This window comes from Fundulus heteroclitus, unplaced genomic scaffold, assembly GCF_011125445.2.
Source record: "Fundulus heteroclitus isolate FHET01 unplaced genomic scaffold, MU-UCD_Fhet_4.1 scaffold_88, whole genome shotgun sequence".
Classification (NCBI taxonomy): domain Eukaryota; kingdom Metazoa; phylum Chordata; class Actinopteri; order Cyprinodontiformes; family Fundulidae; genus Fundulus; species Fundulus heteroclitus.
Window position 1 is genome coordinate 883,048 of NW_023397340.1, and position 25,281 is coordinate 908,328.

At 43.3% G+C, this 25,281-nt stretch overlaps 1 protein-coding gene and 1 long non-coding RNA gene across 2 annotated transcripts in view; one reads left to right on the top strand and one right to left on the bottom strand.

The window, feature by feature from the left end:
• Window positions 1–16,722, top strand: LOC118562350. The gene is made up of 3 exons (XR_004930582.1): window positions 1–38; window positions 14,888–14,999; window positions 15,092–16,722. It is a non-coding gene; the product is annotated as an uncharacterized LOC118562350 (long non-coding RNA).
• A 7,232-nt stretch (window positions 16,723–23,954) lies between these two features.
• The window catches only part of si:ch211-117k10.3 (Krueppel-like factor 15), a 7,318-nt gene continuing 5,991 nt past the window's right edge, over window positions 23,955–25,281 (bottom strand). Inside the window, exon 3 of the mRNA XM_012855972.3 lies at window positions 23,955–24,579. Within this exon, the coding sequence (XP_012711426.2) occupies window positions 24,411–24,579 (169 nt within the window). The 3' untranslated portion in view covers window positions 23,955–24,410. The remainder of the gene's footprint in view (window positions 24,580–25,281) is intronic.

Genomic DNA, 25,281 nt, shown 5'->3' on the forward strand with positions numbered 1-25,281 from the left:
GCTGACTGAGGCGTTTCAGTCCTCCAGAGGACATCCAGGTAGATAAGAGTGTTCATCTTCAGCAGCAGTTCATGTTAACTTTCAAAGTAGATATTATGTATCAGATGTTACTGGAGCCCACACAGAAAATTTAAGTGAGACCTTGAAAGAACCCAGTACATATAGTGTTATTTAAGATAAGATTAGCTAATCCTTTATTTGTCCCACGACGGGAAAATTATAGCAACAGGCAGGTGCACACAATACAGACAAAATTACATAAGGATTGAAAGATATAAGAGGTGGATTAGGAAAAAAACACTGAACATAACATTATTATTATTATTATTATTATTATTTAATTGTAATAATAAAATAAAAACCACAAAACCTGGAAGGTCAACAGTTTCCTGATACATCAAGCTTAAATGTTAAAAGTATCGGTATCGGATCGATTAAAAATTCCCGGTATCGCACACCTCTAGACAATAGCCCCAGAAATTATAAGTTGCTTTTTTTCATTGCGCTTTAGCTTTGCATATACTGCATACAGCCTGTAAAAATAGATCTTAAAAATAATCTATAATAATGCAACATTTTTTATGAGCCTTGAGCTAAAAAGCTTTAAAAATCCACTTTTTCATCAAATTTTTTAATTTTTTTTCCTCAGGTCATAATAACATGTGAAGTTTCTAACATTTAGCAACTTGTATGATCTCAGAATCAAGAAGTACTTTAAATATGCAGCAGCAGCAGGTAGGGGAGGAGCTAGCACAGTCAAGCGCTACAGGGCGAGCTGCTGCTACAGCTACAGTCAATAGATGTATGAATGAGTGTGAGTTAACAACGGAGATAGAGCGAGCAGGAAAGAAAGAAATATAGAAAATGAAGCAAATGAGACTTTGAGGATTTTTTGGAAAGAAGTCAGTGGGTAATCCAAGAATTTATTTTTTATATCCTTAAAGTCTGAAGATCATCATCATCACTGTCGGCCTATTTGTTTACCTAGCTAGTTAAATATTACCATACATGTTGACGTTATACGTTAGCACTTGTACTGGCATCTTCTAGTACAGAATCTCCTCTGGATAAAAACACAGGAGAAGAAGAAGCTGACGCAAGTGATAGAAGATTGCTCACTCACTCAAATATAAAATAACATGATCATCATCAAACATTAAACAGTGTGTAAATCAAAAACCCGCTAAATATTATCAAACGGGGACCACCTGTCCCACATGTTGTGAAGCTATAAAGAATGTGAAGCTTTGTTGTTGCGCAAGTCATAAGCAGTGTGCCACATTTTAATTTTGTCTGCATAATTTCATTTAATCGTCATTTAAACTACAATTTAAAAAAAATGTAATAAGAAAACACTGAACATGCACAGCAGACGTCCATTGAGAGGGGAATTGTGGGTGTCACAGACCATAATAGTGTCATGAACCGATTTGCAATGCTCAAACCAAGAAAATACCCTTTAATGATACCCAGCAAGTGATGAGAGAGAGACAACAGCAAGTGATGAGAGTAATAACAAATATAGAAGGACACACACTAGATAGACAGCAAGAGGTGAATAGTGCATGTTGACTGTGTGTGTGTGTGTGTATATATATATATATATATATATATATATATATATATATATATATATATATATATATATATATATATATATATATAGAGAGAGAGAGAGAGAGAGAGAGAGAGAGAGAGAGAGAGAGAGAGAGTGTGTATGTGTTTGTGCATAATGTTAAAGATGTATTTTGACTGAAAGTAAAAAAAAAAAAAAACACTTCGAGTGATCCTGTATTTACATAAAATGGTCTGGGCTAAGCCCCGGATGTCCTTCAAAGCTGGAAACGCCCGTGGCAGAGACCATCATCACAACTTCAACACCCCAGGGCCAAACTAACTCCCACGGGAGACTTCTCTTGAGCTGCACCTCGCCTGTGGGATGCTCTCCCAGCTCAGGCCGCCACAGACTGCAGAGTATTTTGAAACAGGACCAAAGATCATTTTTCAAACGATTTTGAAACTTTTTTTCAATCAATTCTGATTTTATCCTTATTTTATTCTTGCATTATTCTGTAAATAAAATATATGTGGAGCAGTGGGTTGTGAATGGTTGTTTGGCCTGTCTGTATATGTGTTGCCCTGTGACAGACTGGCAACCTGTCCAGGGTGTACTCTGCCTCTCACCCAGCTAGAGATAGGCACCAGCAACCCCTGTGACCCCATGAGGGATTAAGTAGGTCAGAAGATGGGTGGATAAAATATATGTATTGTTATTACGTTTAGGTTTAAGCGGGAGCATCTGTTGACAGGACAACTATTAGTAATGCACTCCAACAAAGCTGGCCTTTATGGATTGGCAAGACGAATGATATAACTGGAGAAAACAAGCCAGAGGAAAGTCCTGTTTGTTGCTTGCTACACTGGTACAGAGCAAGTATTTGGAAGAAGGTGCTTTGTTCACATGAGACTTAAATTAATCTTTTTGACTCACATGCAAAGTGCTGAATATGGTGAAAAAGCAAATGCTGCACATCACCCTTCCTCTATCATCATCATCATTATCACGTGAAACAGTTGCTGCAGCATGATTCACCTTCCAGCAGAACAACAAACTGGAACAGAAAGTCAGAACCACCATGGGCTAGTTTAGATGGAGGCATATTCAGGTGTTAGAATGGCCCAGACCAACGTCCAATTGAGAATCTGTGGCAGGACTTGAAAACTGATGTTCACAGATGCACTCCATCCATCCATCCATCCATCCATCCATCCATCCATCCATCCATCCATCCATCCATCCATCCATCTCAGCTTCAATGATTTTTCCAAAGAATGGGAAAACATTTCCGTCTGTAGGTGTACAGCTGGTACAGATATACTCCAAAAGACATCTGCATTTGTGGTATATAAAAAAAAAATGATTCTGTCTCATAGTGTGTTACAAATCCAGAACACATCTTTTAGATCTTCATTTGCAAATTAAAAAAAACTATTTAAAGGCATGATAATCTATATTTCTTTCCACTTCACAATAAATCCAGATACAATTGGAGACATGCATAATTTCCAGTCAGACTCACACTGTACAATTTCATGTTGATCTTAGTCATAAAATCCCAATAAAATACATCACTCTTTGTAGTTTGAATGCAACACAAAGTTCCAGGAGTGTGAATTGCTTTGAGAAGTACTCTGGATTGTTTTTGTCATGTTGCAACTACCACTTAAAATTAAAAAAAGTTGTGCATATGATTTTTTTTTTTTGGGGTGTACCCTTCCAGGCGGCACAGCGTTCCACTCCACCCCGCTCAGCCCGTTTCGTAGCTTGCTGGGGGACGGTGGAATGAACTGTGCGGGTAAATGCACCCGACTTTCACTTCTCCACTTGTAGTTTTCGACATCCTTCAGTTTGGACTACAAAAAAAAATCACGGAATTGGTTAGCCGGAGGTCCCTGGCCTTGTTTAGCAGTTCTGCAGCAAATACTTTGATGTAATTGTTCAGTGGTTCATGGTTCAGTGCCAATTCATGAACCTTGTCATCTCAAGGCACTTTACAAAGTCAAATTCAATCAGATTATACAGATTGGGTCAGATTATACAGATTGGTCAAAACTTTCCTATATAAAGGAAACCAGTTGATTGCATCAAAGTCCCGACAAGCAGCATTCACTCCCGGAGAAGAGTAGAGCCACAGGGAGAGTCGTCTGCATTGTTCATGGCTTTACAGCAATCCCTCATACTGAGCAAGCTCGAAGCGACAGTGGAAAGAAAAACTCCCCATTAGCGGGAAGGTTGTGTCAGTTTTGCTGGTGAGTTGTGACAAAAATTAAAGGATTTTATATCAAGTGAGTACTTCACACTGGATCGTGGTGCAAATAATGTTAATCTTCACTGTCTTTGTTAGATACAAAATTCCCACATTTGGGATCACATTTCTAAGGGATAGTCTCTAGATTAGTATGAAAATCAAGAAAGCTTGCTCCTGCACTCAGGGTGAACTGTGTGTCTGTGCATTAGCCACCAAGGGGCAGTACATCACAGCAGTGGGACAGTAGTGTCATCCTTCAGCTCGCAGCAGCTATCAATAATATATTTAGTCCGTGCAATGTCCATACTAATTGTCCACATAAATGCCTCTGACAGAAACAGCAGAATTACAAACATTAAAAACACAAGTGCAAAGATTTGGTTCAAAAGGACCATTCAAAAGCTCTTTTGGAGACAAGGTGATTGCACAGACCGTGGCCTTTTAGCCTTTAAAGTGCACACTAATGAGGGAAACTTCAGGGGAAACTTCAATGTGCAAAGGTAAAAGCAGGAAGCCAGAGTTGGGTATTCTCCTAGTTTTTAGACATGGCAGAAGAAGTTGTGAGGCCACTGGGATTAATAGGGCCAAACGAATCACTTTGTTTTGCAAAATATGGAAAGTGGAAGGAGTTTTGCAATACTGCATAACACATGGGTATCCACCTATCTCCATGGACAGTGTTGCCAGGTTTCTACCCAACTGTGGTTCTTTTGAACACATTGGGTTGGAAAACATAGCTTTTGAGTGGGTATTTAAAATTTGTGCTGCTTTTCACAATATTTGCGTTTTTTAGGAAGCACTCATTGTCACGTTCTGTTCTGGTTTATGTTTATTATTTGGTTAAAGAAGCTCTTTTCGCCCTTGGATTTATTTCCGTTTTTGGATTCTAGTTTAGCCCCTTTATTGTGTTAGTTATCTGGTCCCTGTTTTAGCTCTGCTTTTAGTTCTGTGCTTGGTTTGCTTGGTTTTGTCTTAGGGTTATTTTCTAGTGTCCTGTCTGCTCCCTTAATCACTCCCACCTGTCCTTGATTAGTTTCCCTCCGCTCACCTGTTCTATCCGCCTATTTAAACCTGCCTTAGTTCTATGCTCCCCGTCGGTTCGTCACACTTGTCACCCATGCGTCCGCTGCCTCAGTTTGGTAAAAGCTCCCAGCACATTGATCCTGTCTGTAACCTGATCTGTTTTGTTCTGCCCAGTTCTGTTGCCGGTTCCCTGTCAAGTTGTCTGGATGTCTGCCTTACCCTTTTTGGACCCTGTTCTGTTTGACTGTTTTGATTCCCTCTCCTCACCTTCCCTCCATTAAAACACCGTCAAAAGCATTTCTACAGTGTTTGGCTGAATTCTGGGTTCTTCACCACATCATTCATTACACTCATAGGAAAATAATATTAAAATAGCTGTCATCGTGTTGCAGAAAAGTAAGAAAACTTGCACATTTTACGACATGTCCTTCCTTGCACTCATTGTATTGGTTCATTTATTTTTCAAATGTCTAGAGTTTGTCAAACCTGATCATCATCAATGTTTAATAGTCACTGCTTAATCAAGTGTTACTGTGAAATGGCATTGGTCAATGTCAGTAAAAACCCTCAGAAATCAACTGACCAACTTACAAATGTTTCATGGCTGTGTGTGAAATGTTAGATTGATCTGTACTCTGGGAGAGTCAGAGAGAAAGAGAAAGAAATGTTAAGTCAGATTTAGAACTCGTGATGGTAGGCTATTGAAAAAAATTTTGCAGTTGCCATAAAAACATGTTTAGGAAAGTGATCTTTGTGTGTAGATTATTTGGTTGCCTGATTGCACATTTTGTGGGGAGCCTGTCTGTGTTACTTTCTTTTGTGTGCTTTAGTGCAGTCGTGTGCTAATGGTGTGTTCTTTCTTATGTGTAATAGTCCTACGCTCCTACGTGAGTTCAAGAGAGGATGAGATTTGGGCTGTTTTTTTTTTTTTTTCTTTTTTTTTTTTCTTTGTTTTGTTTGTTTTTTTAGTTGGGCGGGTTTTCTTTATGTTTGGGCTGGAAACTTTCAGTCAGATCTGGCAACCTTATCCATGGGTCTGTAATGATCAGAGGCAGGGGACCCAGAATTCAGCCAGACCAGCAGAGGTTCAGATCAGGTTCTTTATTTACAAAATCAAAGACTGGGGCAAAAACCAAAAAAGACCCCACAACCACAAACCACCGGCACAAAAATAAACAAACAAGCAGGGCAGGTAAAAAACAGGAACAGACAGGCAGAATGGCTCAGGTTTCTGGAGACCAGGGGCCCGTTCTTTGTTCGTTGCTTAAAACATCCAAGATCAAATGACACATCCAAGATAATATTATTGGGGTAATCATGATCCGGCTAATTGGGTTCTTCGAACACAACTGTTGTTTATGATTAGTATGGTTGGATTGAGTTATCTGATATAATTGCGCTTTCCTGAGTTTGTTTAAAAGGGGAAATGTATCGATAGTAGAAACAATGATCAGCAACGCTGCTATTGGCTGTTCAGCATGGCCAAAGAACGCCCACAGTTTTTCTCCCAAGCAGAACAAGAGCTTTTAAAGGAAGGTTATGCCGAATTTGAGTTTTTAATTAAAACGACAAGGAACACCTCAAAGTCTGCTAAAGCCAGGAGAGAGGGCTGGCAGACAAATTAAATGCGTAAATACTGTCCATTGTTGTGCCAGTTCAGACGTGACAGAAAGCGGGCATCAATTCGGGACGTAACGGACTGCGTTACCCATGATGCAATGTGGTCAAAATGGCCACCAACTCCCATCACGCAACACGGCAAAATGGCCGCCGATCAAGATAAGGTTGCTATGGTGATGGCTATAAAAGCCGATCACACACGACAAGCTTCCTTCTTCCCTGGCTTTTAGCCAACCCGAGGAGACACACACACAGCTGATTCCGTTGGGGTGATTCCCCGCCACGTGTTCGATTGCTCGCTGGACCGAGATTTTTCGACGCAACGGTTATTCCCTGCTTTTTATAACAGGAGGTCGACTTAAATAAGTACTTTTAAATTCCCTCTGATCAAAAGACTGAGAGACGCCGCATCTCCCACTGATCGAAGAGGACCCCGCTTTGTCTGGCCAACAAAGCGACCGAACCCGGAGGAAGAAACGAAGGAGCTTTTTTTTTTTCCCCGTCCCGCTGCAGCCTGCGGAAAACTGCGCTCGTCAAGACGCGTCCAGAAAGCCGCTACTCGGAGCGCTCCGGACCAGCCCCGAGGCATCTCAAAGTAACGGGGTTTTCCCCTTTTATTTCTGTCTCATCAACAGGGTGTTTAGAAGTGCCTGGGCAGGCGGTAGAACTTTGTAGGTGTTGGTTAATGCTTTTATTCCACGACGAAGTTGGAATTATTTTGCTGAACATTTTCTTTGTATGTGCATGCATTGTACAATTGATTTGCTATGTTGATTTGTGATCCATCAAGAACCCCGCCGTGGGTTACCGCTTTATTTCTTTTCATCTTTTTCCCTGCTTTCCCCCCTCTCTCTTTTCGCGTCTTCTTATCAATTTAATCTTTTTGTCCGAGCTCAAGTCGCGGGCTTTGCTTTAAACTCCCAGTTAGCTGCGCCCCTCGAAGTGAGGTATTATCCCATCAGCGTAAGCGTGGTTACGTCATTAGGACCTCCCCTCATACGTCATCGTAGCAGCCATCTTGGGAGGGTGACGTGTATCTGAACTGTAGGTAGCTTAGCTGAACTAGCTTTGTGTAAGACATCAAAGCGTCCAGTGAGATTCCCGAAGCTGTTCTGTCTGTCAATGCTGATACGTGAAATGCCGGTGTTTCGAGGGCAGTGTTAAACAACTTTGAGTTAAGTTAAGATCTGCTAACCGCTCATTTTAATCCATTGTTTATTTTTGTTTTGTTCTTTATTTCCACATATATATTTTGCATGTTTTAGTTTAGTAATGAGTAAGAATTCCAAAGTTGTTTGAATCAGAGAATTACTGTAACAGGGAATTGCTTTTGGCTCAATAAAACCAACGACTGCGGAATAGACATTGTTTTGTGTTCAGTCCAATTCACAGTTGCCTGGGTATTCAGAAATCAGAGCTAACCTCCTTTGGAGTTAACATCTGACATTAATACAGAGACAATATCATTGGATGGTGATAAGGAATAAGGATTTAAACTCTAATTGCAGTTACATTGGGGTTCTCACAGCCTGCTGGATAAACCTGGTCGGTTAACAGTCCGACCTGATCATTTATTCCAGCATAAATGAGTTCATAACAGCAAATTAACTAATACATTAGTGGTATAAATACTTATAAGCTTATAGCTAACATCACCACCATTTGAACTACATTTGTTATAGCGGAATTTTGAGTTGAATGATTTATTATTTAAATTATAATACCAAATTATAATTAATAATAATAATAAGCATATTCAACCAGCTTATGGCATAACACCATGGTAGATGTTTCTATCACTTTCTACAGTATGAATTTTTTCATATTTACTTTGTTCTTTTATATCAGAGCCTCCACGGGACCCACTAGAACATGGGAACAAGTACAAGTGAAATACAAGAATATTCTACAAAATGGTAGCCTTTAATTATTATATTGTATTTTAAAAAGGCAATTGTTGGGCGCGCATGTGGCGCAGCGGGTAGCGCGACCCATATACAGAGGCCTTAGTCCTCGACCCGGTCGACCCGTGGTCCTTTGCCGAATGTCTCTCCCCCACTTCTACCCCCCTTCCTGTCAGCCTACTTTCGGAAAAAGTGAGCCACTAGAGCCACAAAAAATCCCCCCCCCCCCCCCCAAAAAAAAAAAAATTGTTATGTCAAGAGATCCAAATTTTGAAGTATAATGCATTTATCAACAGAAACCTAATCTGTTTTATAAAACTAAATATCCTGTGCCAGGCAGGAGTTCTGAAGCCAGCGGGAAAGATGGAAAAGCAAAGACTCTAGGCTATTAAAAATTCAGATTCTTAGTCACAGCTGCCTGAAAAAGAAAAGGGGAGGGTTTCACTTTTACCAATATTTCGTTGTCATTATTGCCTAATTTTTTGTTGACCCTCTGATGCAGTTCAGCTATAAATAGCAGGTGATATTTCTTTTACATTATATACAGCACAACAACACTAGATGCTGCCTAAACAACTGCTATATTTTGTTTAGACTTTTGCTTATTTATAATAATGTAATTAGGATTTCACAAAATGATAGTGCTATTTATTTCACTATTTCTACTTCTAGAATTAGAATTATGACAAATACAACGCCATTTACATTGTACAAAGGTTTCCACGCTGTCCATTAGTAAATTAGTACAAACCAGGGGCGGAGCTAGACATTCTTATCATCAGGGACTTAGCCCAAAAAAATATTACTTCATTACCAGGGTAATTTGGTACATCAAAAAAGTATAAATTATTTAATATGTTGATATGGTCGTAAAATTAATTTAATATAGGCCTTAACATATCTTAAAGTTTTATCTGCTGTTCTTTAATAGTCTTACTAATATATACCAATAGTATATTGTTCTCATTTGAATGATGAAATGGACAACCACTCATGAAACAATTCAGTTTTGGTGTCACAAATCTTACTCAAAGTACAGTATTGGGTCCTCCATGCTCCTTATGTATAAAGATTTACAGCACATTTAAACATTGAAATCTCACTATTGTTAGGAAAATAATTAGTTGTCTCAGAAGATGTAGGTAAGGAGAAGCTGTTATCTACACTTCAGATATATGATGTAAGAAATGTGTTTGTAATGTCTTAACATTCTCCTTAGCCCATTTCAATTACCTGAAATGGGCTAAGGAGAACATCTACAACCCAGTTGTACATGTGTTGAAGTTTGAATTTAGTATTTGAAATGCTGTCAGTGTCAGTGACACTTCTACTTCCAGTGCAGAGTAAATACAAGAAATGTATTTGCAGTCCCTTGAATGTATAATTTTGCTGTGTTTTATGATGCAGACAGAGTATCTTAGATTTAAAAAAAATAAGGGTGGGGTTTATCTCTCCACATTTCTCCATATTATTTTGAATATATTTGGTTTAATTGATAAGTTTTTACCATCTGTCTCTGTTGCTGGTAAGTTCAAATGCAAACTTTTTCAAAGTGGGAAAAAAGTCCCAATTCAACATTCATCAGATCGGGTGCTGCTTTATAATTTATAATAATAATTGAACTTTATTGATCTTACAATGGAGAAATTCACTTCTGCATCTTTACCCATCCCCTCGGGGAGCAGTGGGCTGCCACTGTGCGGGGCCTGGGGAGCAATCGGGGGTTAAGTGTCTTGCTCAGGGATCCAGAGTGGTAGTCTGTGGCAGTTGAACTCAGAACCTCTGGGACCCAAGCTCAATGCTCTAATCACTAGGCCACCGGATTAACAAAAAGCATCTAGTGTGTGTCGTGCTTATAAAATTTGTATAAATGTAGCAAGAAATACTGCTTTTCTCTTTAGACAGAAGAAACGCGCCCTGACGCTCAAGTCAAGCATAAAGAAATAGGAGCATGCATATTGCATAGGACCAATGATGTCAAACCAATGAAGAGTCCATAGGGTTAAATTTCAAATCAAAGTTCAAATCAAACCTACGCCCTTGATTCCATGTTACATTCTTTATAGTATGGGTTGGTACATTTCAGCCGGTAGTATAGCAAGGTATGTTTCTGTATCATGTTTTAAGTCCGTGCCCCATGTGCCCTCTTTTAAATTTGAGCACCTGCCCCTTCAACGGTCTCTGCACGTCCCTGCTGTATCTATTAAAGAAACAGCAGCATCAGAAAAGTATGGGGTGCCGTTTGTAACAGTCACAAGTTAACAGCAGTGTTTTGGGTTATTTAGCAAAAATAAGACAAAGAAAATGGAGCTTAATCTTTCCATGTCGTACTTTCACCATGTCATTCATACATTTACAGACGTCACAGTGTCAAACTAAATTTTCAATTAGCAGACTAAATGTTTAGTCAGCAAGCTAAATATTTAGCTCCAAACTAAATATTTAGTCAGCAAACAAAATATTTAGTTGTCAAGCTAAATATTTAATTTCCAAGCTAAATATTTTATTCCCAAACTACATATTTGATTTGCACACTAAAAATTTTACTTGGTACTTTTTTACTAAATATTTAGTTTGGAGCTAAATATTTAGCTTGAATCTAAATATTTAGCTACTACGCAAACTCACTTGCCATTTAGTAGAAGTGGACTACCAAAACAAAAGCTGGGTCTTGTGTAACCCCTTATAAACTCCAGCTGCTAGCGAGACTGGATCGCTTCAGCCATTGCTCATAATTTAATTTATCATTGATATCATGACCACCTCACCTACAATAGTATCTATTAACAGTTCCAATCTGGTTTCCTTCCCATTAATAGCACTCAAACAGCTCTTATTAAAATAACCAATGACCTCCTCATGGCTGCAGATTCTGGATTACTAAAAATCCAAGTCCAGGAGGAGGTCCTCCTGGACCTGAGTGCGGCTTTTCACACCATCTCCCACACCATCCTTATCGACCGATTAGCTTCTGTTGGATTATCTGATACACCCTTGCAGTGGTTTAAATCACATCTCTCTGGCCATACTTAGTTTGTACAACTCAAAAATTTCCGATCCCACTTTGCCCCCATTTCCTCTGGTGTACCCCAAGGTTCTGTCTTTGGACCCCTTTTGTTCATCATTTACCTTCTCCCTCTTGGCCATATCTTTCATAAACATAACACCCAGTTCCATTGCTATGCAGATGGCACCCAGCTCTACTTTTCCACCAAACATCCCTCCCTCCCACTTCCCTATTAAATTGCCTGCAGGAAATCAGATGCTGGTTCTTGTTAAACTTTCTCAAGCTTAATAGTGACAAAACTGAACTCCTTCTTGGCATCAAATCCATCCTCTCCAAAATAACTGACTTCTCCATCTCCATCCAACTGTGTCTCCCTCCCTCCAAATTAAGAGTCTGGGTGTCATCCTAGATAGCACTCTGTCATTTCAGTCCCACAATTAATAATATCACTTGGTCAGCATATTGTCGTTTAAGTAACATCTCTTGCTTACGTCCAACTCTCTCTGCTAACAGTGCAGAAATTCTGGTTCACACCCTGGTTACCTCCCGCTTAGATTATTGCAATTCTCTCTACCTACCTGACAAATCCATTCATAAATTGCAATTACTAAAATTCTGGTGCCCGTATCATTACCAGAAACCCCTTTATCAGTCACATAACACCTGTCCTGCAGCAACTTCATTGGCTTCCCTTTAAATATCGCATAATTTATAAAATTCTTCTCCTTACATTTAAAGCTATCAATAATCTTGCCCCCAAGTATCTCACTGAGCTACTTCATATCCAAATACCTACTCACTCTCTCAGGTCCTCTTCTTTCATTCAGCTCATCCTTCTAAATGCTCGTCTGGTTACCATGGGGTTTAGAGCTTTCAGTTATTCAGCCCCATATCTTTGGAACTCTCTGCCCCACTACATTTAACACTGCACGTCCACAACTGCTTTTAAAACTCACTTAAAAACTTATCTTTTTGGACAGGCATACTCTTTATACTTTTTAAATTTAATTTAATTGTAAGGATCCCATACTTTCTCCTGTTCTTTTTTATTTTATTCTTTGTTGATTCAATGTTTATTGGATTGAGTGTTTTATTATTGTTTCTGTAAGGTGACCTTGAGTGTTGAGAAAGGCACCTATAAATAAAATAATAATAATAATAATAATAATAATAATAATAATAATAATAATAATAATAATAATAACAATATTATTATTATTATTATTATTGTTATTATTATTATTATTATTATTAATTTATTAATTTATTTAGATACACTACACATATTCAATAATTAGAACTTTATTGATCTCACAATGGAGAAATTCACTTCTGCATTTAACCCATCCCCTTGGTGAGCAGAGAGCTGCCACTGTGCGGTGCCTGGGGAGCAGTCTGAGGTTAAGGGTCTTGCTCAGGGACCCAGAGTGGCAGTTAAACTCAGAACCTCCAGGACCCAAGCTCAATGCTCTAACCACTAGGCCATCGCTCCCCAAACAAGTGAATTTGAAGTGTTTATTGGTTTGTTATGGCTTACAGCTTAAAATGCACTTTTCCAGAAAATTAGAATGTTGCAATAGACAAATACAGGGTAAGACACCACAGGGCATTAATGAAAAGATTCTGCTCACAGAATTCTGTATCCCAGCATATTAATGTGTGAAAAGAAAAGTGTGAAAATGATGTACCAGCAACATAGATAATCCTAGCATTCAAAGAAGCAAAGCCCATTTGAGAGTTTGGAGGAGATTTAAAAAGTGTGGACAGCAGATGTAGTCAGAGCTTCAGGAGCCATCCATCACACGGGCAGATTTTACATTCCATTTGAAAATGAATGAGTCTGGAGGAAGAGTGCAAGAGCACAGAGACAAAGCTGCTCGAGGTCCAGTAAAAAGTTGTCCGTCACTCGTCAGTGATGATTTGGGGAGCTGTGTCATCTGTTGGTGTTGGTTCCCTGGGTTTTATCAGGTCCAGTGTCTCTCAGGAAACTTTGGATCACTCCAGGTATCCCTCTGCTGACAAGCTTTACCGTGATGCTGATTTCCTTTATTTTTCCAGCAGGACTTGGCTCTTGCCCACACTGTACCAATGCCAGTTTTAATGACCATCGTATCACTGTGTCCGATGGACAGCAAGCTCACCTGATCAAAATGTATATTTAAACGCTGCACGTTTAATTATACACGGAGCAGTCTAACCCATCATGAAAAGCTTTGCTGATGTCTTCGGCTTTAGGAGGAGCATGTTCTAGCCACTGATCATGCTAAAGCTATAGCTGTGAAAAGACACCCTTGTTCCTGTTTATACCCCAGTTCTCTGCCTTATAATATAGTCACCTTTGCTTGTGACTGTTGTCAACTCCTCTGTCACATTAGCCCCTGTGGCCTTGTTGCATTTCTGAAAGGAAACTCCCTCTCTCTCCTTCTGCCCTGCTCTTTGGGCTCACATGTTGGCTTTCTCATCCGCGTCCACAGAACACAGATGAGAAGCTCACTGAATACAAGAGAAAATGTCGGCCACAATGTGAAGAGGCAGTGCAGGAAAGAGGCTGCTCCAATGTTTGGCTTTGAAGCTGCTCCTTGCTTCCTCTCAGAGCTGCCTCTGAGCCAAGCACAACTGGAAAGCACCGCAGCCAGAAATACCGAAATGATAAGCGCTCAGATCTCTCTCTCGCTCTCTCTCTCTCTCTCTCTCTCTCTCTCTCTCTCTCTCTCTCTCTCTCTCTCTCTCTCTCTCTCTCTCTCTCTCTCTCTCTCTCTCTCTCTCTCTCTCTCTCTCTCCTGCTCTGAGGTACTGGTCAATTCAGGTCAATTCAGAAGTAATTACAGGACTGAAACCTCTCTGCAGCCTTTTTTAATATCTTAATCCACGGGTGCGTTGCAGTGGCCTTGATGTGGTTAGGGTGCCTGCGGCTGTCATCCAGCGCAGCAGGAAAATCAGTTTGCTGCTTTTTCTGATATTAGGGAGCAGGTGACGGAAGCACAGTGAGAGGGGACAGCAGAGCTGAACCATCCAGGGATCTGCCAGTTCCTGTTGTAAAGAGCAGCTCTTGATGGATTAGTAAAACATTACTATAAAGATAGGTGGGGAGATTGATTAGAAACTGATGTTTAATGTATGATTGTGAAGTGGAAGGAGAATGGTGGTTGGATTTCCAAAAATGTAACATTTAAAAACCGTGGAGTGGGTTTATACAACCACCTAACATTGCAATTCCGCCTGCCAGGATCTACTAACTTTGCACATCTGCAGACTGAAATGTTTGTCCCATCCTGTTTACCTCAAACCATGTAGGAAAAAAAATCCAAGCTGTTTAATTGAGACGTCTAGTGACACAGTAGCACATGACTGAAGTAAAAGCAAAATGCGTATTGGTTCCCAGAATTTCTCACACATAAAAGTCTGAAAAAGGGTTTGCTGTGTATACACCCTGCCCTAAAAAGAACCAGTTTTCTGTTTAATTACAGCTGCAGGTCTTCAGGGCACCTCTGAAGACAGAAACTTCTTGTGTCTTTTTTTCAAAGGTAAAGCCAGATTTGGGATATGCACAACGGCTAGCTGCTCTGTAAACAGCAGTGGATCTCTGCCGCTCCGACCTGGGCCTCAGGCGGCTCCTGTTCTTACCCAGCTTGTCAGGTTAGGTCAACCGTCATGTCTTTGAAGGTCTTCAGAAAGTGGATTAAACGTTGCTTTGTGAGATGTTCACTACGTGATGTATTCCTTTACAGCCCAACTCTTGTTTAAAGGTCTCCACAACGTTCTCCCAGACCTGTCTGCTATGTTGGAGGACTTCATGATACTTCATGAGGACTTCATGATTGTTCAGCCGACTGTGCTTCCTGGTCTTCTTGATGATGTTTGATTTCTAAAAATCTCGGTCTTCACAGAATAACATGAAATGCACCAAGATGAAACTGCACAATGGTGGACTCAACTGGACAACTGGGTAGAGACATACCGAAGGACTTTGTGTTAGTCTGACATACATTTGCAAATAAAAGACACTGAAGATTTGAAAGGAGACATTTGCAGGGCGTTGTACACACCATAGAAATACAATTACAAATGATCTACCAGAAGAAAATATCTCCTGGGCCTGTTGCAGAAACCAGAATGCAAAACACCTTCACTGCCTTTCTACAACTTAAGAGGATGAGAGGCAGGCGTGTGTTAGTCAAACATATAGATTTAATGGTTTTCATCAGACGTGAGATTTGCTGCTCTGGAACAGTAGATTTTGAGGTTCATTTTCAGAAAGTTTCTCCAGAAATCTCCCCTCCATCTAAACAGGGTAGATGTCTTTCTAAAGCAAGCTGGAGATGAGTGGTAGGAGCAGGTGGTAGAAGTTCTAGTACAGAATGTAACAACTGTCTCTTTCTGCCATCAGGCTGTACCGCTCCCAGAAACACAAGGCCTCAGCTGGCATGTTAAGTGTTGAAGTTCCTCATAATACAAAACAATAAAGGCCGACTAAATACATGAGGCGTGTTTAAAAGTCTTTTTAACAAAAACGCACAAACAATCTATTGTAATGTAATGAATTTGCTAATGTTGAACCCAAATGTGAGCCAGACACGGAGCTGTATTTTAAAAAGGGGTTTATTAACAAAATCCAGGTGGCAAAAAGGCTGACTCAAAAAACTGAAAGGCAACGAACAGAACAGGCACGGACTGGCAGACGGGCAGGTAATACACAAAAATAATCAAAGGCTGGAAAGAGCTTACCGCAGGCTGACGAGAGGGATAAACACAAGACGTTCCGGCAACACACAAACAACTAAGGCAGGTTTAAATAGGAGGATGGAACAGGTGAGCAGGGCGGGACCAATTAACCAAAACAAGTGAAAGCAATAGAAGGAACATACAGACTAATAAAGAAAAACCCTAAGAAAGTAAGACCAAGACTAATGGAGACGAGCTGACATAAATAATAACCAAGACCAGATGACTAAAAACAGACTAAGCACAAATCAAAAACAACACAACACAGAAATAAATCCTAAAACAGAAAAGTTGACTAACTGAAAATAACTTAAACCACAACAGAACGTTACAGAGCCCCTCCCTCAAGGGCGAATTCCAGACGCCCCTAAATGTATTAGAGAAATGTAAAGAAAAGACAAAAAAGTCCGACCGGGCGGGTGGAGGGCGCTACAGGCCGGAGGGCAAGAAACTAAAAACAAAAGCCCAAAACAAGAGTCCAGAACAGAAAACAACCCTCAGAAGGGCGAACACCAAACTAACTAAAAAGCTTCAAAAACAGTCTCCTGAACAGCACAACAGTCTGGTGGACGTCCCAGAGGACGTCCCCAGCGTGACAGGTTCTCCGGCGGATGTCCCCGGCGAGACAGGTTCTCCGGCGGACGGCCCCGGTGAGACAGGTCCTCCGGCGGACGGCCCCGGCGAGACAGGTCCTCCGGCGGACGGCCCCGGCGAGACAGGTCCTCCGGCGGACGGCCCCGGCGAGACAGGTCCTCCGGCTGTTGTCTCGGCGGACAGGCCAGGCGAGAAATGATTTCAGGTGGCCGCCGGCGGAGCAAGGCGACTGGAGGCCGTCGGCGGAGCAGAAACCTCAGAGGCCGGCGGCGGGGCAGGAACCTCGGAGACCAACGGCACGGCAGGACCCTCAGAGATCGTTGGCGGGGCCTGGAGAGGGGAAAAATAGAACCTGGCGCCAGACTACAGGCTAAGGAAGGCGCCAGACTACAGGGTATGGAAGGCGCCAGACTACAGGCTGAGGAGGGCGCCGGACTACAGGCTGAGGAGGGCTCCGGACTACAGGCTGAGGAGGGCGCCGGACTACAGGCTGAGGAGGGCGCCAGACTACAGGCTAAAGGAGGCGCCTGACTACAAGCTATGGGAGGCGGCGCCTGGTTAACCGCTACAGGCGACTGAAGAGGGAGCCTGGCTACAGGCGACTGAAAGGGGAGCCTGGCTACAGGCTGCTAAGGAGGGAGCCGGGCTACAGGCTGCTAAGGAGGGAGCCGGGCTACAGGCTGCTAAGGAGGGAGCCGGGCTACAGGCTGCTAAGGAGGGAGCCTGGCTACAGGCTGCTAAGGAGGGAGCCTGGCTACAGGCTGCTAAGGAGGGAGCCGGGCTACAGGCTGCTAAGGAGGGAGCCGGGCTACAGGCTGCTAAGGAGGGAGCTGGGCTACAGGCTTCAGGAGGCCCCGGGCTACAGGCTTCAGGAGGCCCCGGGCTACAGGCTTCGAATGAGGAAGTCTGGCTCCAGGCTGGAGTGAAAGCCAGACCCTTAGCAACAAAAAGTCTCAGGACCAGCTTCTGGAGGGTCTCAGAAAGCGACATCCAATACAGTCTCTCCCAGAGTTGGCTGTCAATGAGGGTAATAAGGGGTCTAGGCTTGCACACCACTCCGAGAGGCTCAAAGTCTCCAGGGGACCCCGGTTGCTGAATCCTCTTCTGAGGCCCAGGGTGCCCGAAGAGTGAAGGATCCCCCTGGGTCCCCACCTCACAGGTCAGCGACGGACCCCTCTGGGTTCCCACGTCGCAGGTCTGCGGGGGCAGGTCCTCCTGATCCCTCTCACAGGACTTGGGCAGAGGCAGATACTCCTGGACCCCCTTTGGTGACTTGACGGGAGCCGAGGCGTCGGCCAGACCCTCGGGGACAGACTCAGGAGCCGAGGCGTCGGCCAGACCCTTGGGGACGGGCTCAGGAGCTGAGGCGTCGGCCGGAATCTTGGGGACAGGCTCAGGAGCCGAGGCGTCGGCCAGACCCTCGGGGACGGGCTCAGGAGCCGAGGCGTCGGCCAGACCCTCGGGGACGGGCTCAGGAGCTGAGGCGTCGGCCGGAATCTTGGGGACAGGCTCAGGAGCCGAGGCGTCGGCCGGAATCTTGGGGACAGTCTTAGGTCGGCAGTAGAAAGCCTGGAGGGCTGATCTATAGTGTCCCTCCACCTCTTTTAACTTCTCCTCCAAACCCACGGAATAATGAATGAGAAGAGCCTCCCTGAGGCGTTTAATTATGGGCGCATAAGCTCTTAACTTGTCCTCTAACAAGTGATGCTCAACATCGTTGGTGCCACCAGGAGGCGCTGTAGGCGTCACGGAGCCGGCAAATGAAGGAAGCCGGTATGCCACACAGGAAGTAGCGGCAGGAACGGTGGGGTCCGCTGACCGAGACGGCGGCTCAGCGATGAACGGGCGCTGGACTGGCTCGTCTGTCCGCCCAATGGAACGGGTGGGAGGGTGGCCAGTAGATCTCCTTCTCCTCCTCCGACGGAGGAACGGCGGGGTCTGCTGGAGTTCTGATTCCCTTGATCGAACCGGGATCGGCAAGGCCTGCGGCGATTCCAGCATCTCATCCTTTGAAGAGGGGGAAAGAAAAAGATCCGGACGCAGCTCCTGAACCATCTCCACCTCAACATCCAGAAAGAGATCAGGATCCGGAACAAATGGCGGTGAGGAGGACCGACAGGAGAGGTCCGGTGAGTGGCTGCTTGAGCTAAGTTCGATAGTTGGAACACCGGTCTGTGCCAGTACAGCTCCGCCAGAAAGGAAAAAACGTGTCGGCTTTGGGTTCATTGTTTGGCCGGAACGTAATGTAATGTAATGAATTTGCTAATGTTGAACATAAATGTGAGCCAGACACGGAGCTGTAAAAAGTGGTTTATTAACAAAATCCAGGTGGCAAAAAGGCTGACTCAAAAAACTGAAAGGCAACGAACAGAACAGGCACGGACTGGCAGACGGGCAGGTAATACACAAAAATAATCAAAGGCTGGAAAGAGCTTACCGCAGGCTGACGAGAGGGATAAACACAAGACGTTCCGGCAACACACAAACAACTAAGGCAGGCTTAAATAGGAGGATGGAACAGGTGAGCAGGGTGGGACCAATTAACCAAAACAGGTGAAAGCAATAGAAGGAACATACAGACTAATAAAGAAAAACCCTAAGAAAGTAAGACCAAGACTAATGGACACGAGCTGACATAAATAATAACCAAGACCAGATGACTAAAAACAGACTAAGCACAAATCAGAAACAACACAACACAGACATAAATCCTAAAACAGAAAAGTTGACTAACTGAAAATAACCTAAACCACAACAGAACGTTACATCTATACTTTTAAGCGTGGTAGGAGAGGGCTGATGATTTGCTTTGGTTCAGGTCCTGTGGTGCATTCTGCAAAGGCAGTGAAACAAAGCCTGGGAAATTTTTTTTTATAAATAATACAGTTTGATCTGATGTTTGTTCAAATTGTTCTACACTGATTACATAATCTCTGTAACTTCAAGGTTGAACAAATACTGTTCCGTCCGTCTTCTTCCGCTTATCCGGGGTCGGGTCGCGGGGGTAGCAGCTTCATTAGGGAGGCCCAGACGTCCCTCTCCCCATCCACTTGGGCCAGCTCCTCAGGAGGAATCCCAAGGCGTTCCCAGGCCAGCCGGGAGACATAGTCCCTCCAGCGTGTCCTGGGTCTTCCCCTGGGCCTTCTCCCGGTGGGACGTGCCCGGAACACCTCACCAGGGAGGCGTCCAGGAGGCATCCTGACCAGATGCCCGAGCCACCTCAACTGGCTCCTCTCGACGTGGAGGAGCAGCGGCTCTACTCTGAGTCCTCCCCGGATGACTGAGCTCCTCACCCTATCTCTAAGGGAGAGCCCAGACACACTACGGAGAAAACTCATTTCAGCCGCTTGTATCCGGGATCTCGTTCTTTCGGTCACGACCCAAAGCTCGTGACCATAGATGAGGGTAGGAACGTAGATCGACCGGTAAATCGAGAGCTTCGCCTTTTGGCTCAGCTCTCTCTTCACCACAACGGATCGGTACAGCTACTACTACGGTACAGGTACTGTTCCTTTATTATTTTTTATTGATGAAGTATCCAATACGTTAAGCTGCTGTATGTGCATCCCCCCAGTTCCAGTGCCAGCGGCATTCTAAGTCAAGGAAATCCCAGTCCATGTAGCAGGAACTTTCTATGCATTAAAGTTTGTTCATCAATACAATCTAAAAGCTTTTTTAATTTCTCTTCAGATAACATCTCTGAAAAATATGCTGCAAAGCTGTATTTTGTGGCAGCCAAAGCTAACTATAAGGGATTCAGAATTGATTTATGTACAGGCGTTGCACCTGTACATAGGAATAACATGTAAATCAGCTGCTCAGGCCACCATCTTCATCTTGGTGTGAACGCACCGGTCACAGTGTGGTGGAGAACAATGGGTCTATCGGCATGCTGCACAGAGAGGCCAAGGTACCCCATACCATCCCGTCAGTTTTTTACTCTGACGGTTGTGCCACAGCTTTGTTAAGAGGCTAAAACAAAGGGTGGCAGTGTCAAAAACAAAACGATTTTGAATCAAATGATGGCCCCAAAAATTAGAACCCAATCAAATCATGACATAGGAAAAGATTCCCAACCATATTAACTACAGGGTTTATCTGTATAAAAGTTTAAATGTAACCAGCTGGATCCAAAAGTGTGTTGGTCTTTGTCAGGGTGTGCTTGTATATGTAAGGTTTTTCCATAAGAAAAATGCTCAATAGGGGTTATGAGGAGCCAAAGACCTGCCCCTCAGGGTGCCAAGGCAGACCTGGGGGAGACCAGAGCGCTGGGCATCCGAATGGCCCCCCAGAGCCCAAGAAGGACCAATAGAAGTGCCAGGCCCAGCCCTGATTAACCCCTGAGACCCATGACACCCCTGAGCGGCAACCCCAGCCCAGAACCTGGGTAGATGGCCCGCTCCTTCTCCAAGCCTCAAACTCCGAAAGGCAGTCAGAGAACAAGGGTGTGAAAAGACCCCAAGCCTGCCTCCACCTGTTCAAATGTCCTGTTGTTTGTTGTTCTCAAGTGCATTTAAAATTTGGGCTGGAGAGGGGCGCACCTTGACACACTACCACCACAATGTCAGCATGACGTTCAGTTCCTGAAATGCTGTTAGTTTTAGATCAGATGTAACATGGCATATTATCTTCTAAAAAGGTCCACCTTTGTCCTTTCAGGCTACAGATTTATTTTCAATAGCATCAAAATATGTTTTAGCAAATGTGCAATATTATGGGGTTTTTTTTTGGGTTAGGGTTTTGGCTTCAGAACTCCAATGGACGCCATTTTGCCCAGTCTCTTTCTTGTTAAAAACTGATCACAACTGAGGTAAGCAGGCCTCATCACAGACGAGTACTGCTGGGACAGGACTTTGTGGACTGGTCAATGTTGGGAAACCTGAGAAGCTGGTAGTGGATTTTCACAGGTGCAAATCTACCAAACCCACACCAGGGAACTGAAACTGAAGATAAATACCTGGGTGTTCACCTGAATAAACTGGATTGGTGTCACAACACTAATGCTCTTCCTGGATACCTTTTTGACTCTATGGTTGCACCAGCTATGCAGAAGGACTCTGTCAAAAATAACTTCACTGAAGGAAAGTGTCTCCCACCTCATGATCAATCTGTTGGAGAGCTCCTGCAGTGACAGACTGCTACATCCTAGATGCTCAAAGGAGCGTTATCGCAAATTCTTCCTCCCAGCAACAGTAGACTTTATAACATCACGTCTTGCATTTCACTTTGATACTATTACACCTGCATTTCCCCACTGAGGGGCAATAAAGAATATTTCTGCTTCTACATATGAACACACACAAACACCAGGTTACGTGATACATTTTTAAATGTAATTTTATTTTTGCAAATAGGAAAATAGCATATTTAATATAAAAAAAAAACTAAATAAAATGTGTATCTGTGTGTGCATATGAGTGTGTGTATACATCTATAAAAGTATAAAACTTACAAACACATACACACAGGCTGTCTGCTCGACCAGATACACAGGCGTGAGCGGGACAAAAAGAATTTGATGATGGTGATGATGATGATTAGGGTGTAGGTCTGGATGTAGGTCAGTAGAAGCAGGGTGGGGAGGCTCAGACACAAAGACAGCTCCAGTTCAGACGGATCAGCACGTCTGCACCGTCTGTCTGCGTTTCAGAGCGAGCGTGTTCACATTATGAAACCTAGAGAGTATTCTAGATGCTGTGGGACAAAGATGCGAAGATGGATGCTGTGTTAAGTGGCTGCTACATGAACAAATCCTCCTCTGAAAGCACCGATGTCTGCTTAGCTTCTGTCATGATAGTTTGTAGTTGGTGTGTGCTGGCTCTGCAAACTCCAAGCCAGGTATGTGCAGTCTATTATTGTGAAGCACTGGTGGGTCAGTAAGCACCAAAGTGTGAGGATCCAAGAACAAATGTTTAACCTTCCAGAAAAGCACATTGCTCTTTTTGGGTTTTCCATTAGAAGGTTCACGGAAGTGCTGATGTCAGTTAATTTCTTCAAACACAAGTGCACTTAAAACCAGCAGACTTAGCTTATTGGTTTGTGAATGGGCAGAACAGGACTCATAATCCCAGACTATGAACTGTCCAACATTCCTCACAGCGATTGCGCTACAATCAAGCTCACATAATGGACCAAACATTTCTCAAGGAACACAACTAAATAGCTTAATGCACTGATCGAAAATCCTCTGAATAAAAAAAAACATGTATAATATCAAGGCAACAAGCTGTACATGTGTTATTTTTGTCCTTTGTATTCTGCACACATTAGACTGAGTATGCTAATTAGGCATAGGCCAGTAGGAGATTCCTGAGGTGTAAACATCTGACGAGGATGATTCCTGGGTGTCTGAAAACATTTCTGGATAAGTGTTGAAACGTTTTCAGAAAGAACTGAGCGAAAGTCTAGTTGCCTCCAATTTAGTCCATCTGGAGGTTTTCTGGGCACGTCCCACTGAGACCCCGTGGCAGACCTAGGACATGATGGAAGGACTGACTATCGCTGGTGAGAAGCACTTCAGGGTTGCCATGTTGGACACGTTACCCTCAGACAGGACACCTCACTATCTTTAACTGGCCCATGCCTATTGTTAATTCACGATTGGACAGATGTTAGCTGCTTTTTCAATTAATTAAACTACTAGCTTTAGTTGCTGCTAAACACCCAGCAGAATAACGGTTACAGTAAGGGCTACTGTCAAAACATAAGAGCAGTGTTATATGTCACCGTTGCAACATTGGGCCCAAGAGTCACTGGACCCAATAGTCTTCTAGGCCACAGAAGTCGGGTGCACATTGACCTGCCGGTAACAGGGAGCTTTTAAACGGTCATGCACCCAGAGTATGTTTTTGCTCTGCTGCAGGAACAGAACAGGGATTTCTGGTTTGGCAACCTCCCTGTAAGGAATCACAGTTAGATAAGAGCAGTCACAGGACAGCACAACAATAGGAGAACCAGAGGTTTGTGATCAGGACAAAAGGCAGCGATAAAGAGATTAGGGATACAGGTCCAGATAAGGTGGCTCATGATTGGGCGAGTGCTTTCAAAGACCAGCATTAGATGCATATAAATATTAATTGACTTGGGAATTTCTGCACAGATTTACCAACCTTTGAGCAAAGCCCCAGGCCTGGAACAATTAGATTGTCTCTAAAATGCATCTTTTTGCTTAGACTTCTGCTTTGCTAGTCACTTTCAAGCCAGGACAGAGTGATTCCATGTTGTCATCTAGACCTTGTGTTTGGAACACATGACCTGATATGGGAAACAGAAGAAAACGTTCAGACCCCTTTTTATGCAGGTGAAGCCTGACCATTGGCTTCAGGGAAGAGGGACAGTTGGCAGAAGTAGAGAGCAGAAATGACAATTACACATGTTCTTATTTGTTCCTTTCCCTCTTCTCACAGCTGCTGGCAGTCCCAGCTTCCAGGAGCAGTAGTGCAAGCAGTGGCTGGGAGAGGGGCCCCTGTTGTGTGCGTGTAAATGCCAGGAAGTCTTCTTTCGGCTCAGTTTTTCCTGAGGTGGCTGATTGCTCTACACATGGCGAGCTCCTCAGATGCAACACTCAAACGGAGAACAGCGCGGAGAAAATGAAAGTAAAAAAATCAAAGGGGTGAGGGGAAAATAAAACAGCCAGCTCTCCAGATTCTTCAAAAGGTTCTGCTTGTAAAAGCACCAAAAAGTCCTGAGGGAAACCAGAGCCCCGGGCCTGGTTTACACCAGCTGAAGCAGTCACATAGTGGCCCTGACCACCCTGCCGGGCCTGGAGCTGCGGTGGACCTTTGTGTGTTTGGATAAATGGTCGCTGCGGGCAAACTTCTTCTCGCACAGAGTGCACTCGTACGGTTTGATGCCCGAGTGAGAGCGCCGGTGGCGAGACAGCTCGTCTGATCGAGAGAACCTGGACACATGAGAGCAGAGGGGCAGGGTTAGGAAGGCGCATTTCCCCCTTCACTTTTGTCCTGGGTCTAACAGATTTTAACTGGTTTTAGGCGATAGAGCAAACATAAATCAGATCATAATTGTGAAGCAGAAGGGAACGCATCTTTAGTTTTCAGATTTTTTTCAAAGTGGAGCCTGCATTTGTTTTCAGGATCAGCACTCTGTAGAACCACCTTCTGTAGAGCTACCAGTTCTGTAGGAACATCTCCATCACCTTCCCAACTACACAGACTGAGCATTCTGCCCATTCTTCTTTCCAATACAGCTAAAACTCAGATTGTGAGAGCATCTGTGAACATCAACGTAAGTCTCACCATGTCTGGACAGACCAGACCATTATCTGACCAGAGCACCGTCTTCAAACCACCAGTTTGCAGTGTCCCCCAGCATCAGACTACAAACAAGATGTTTCATGGCTTTCTTCACCAATGGATTCCCTCTTGCAACTCTTCCAAGAAGTGAACCTCTAAATGAACTTTTCTTATTTTACATTTATTTAACAAGTGATGCCCCAGAGTGTACAGTCCAAGAGGCCAACACAACCATAAAGTTATTCTGTCAGCAGATTCTACCTCCTGAGTTGTGAATGTCTGCTGCTCCTCCAGAGCTCCTTTAGGGCTCAAGGGTATCTGCTAGTTCTGGATCCTAGTGATTTTTTTAT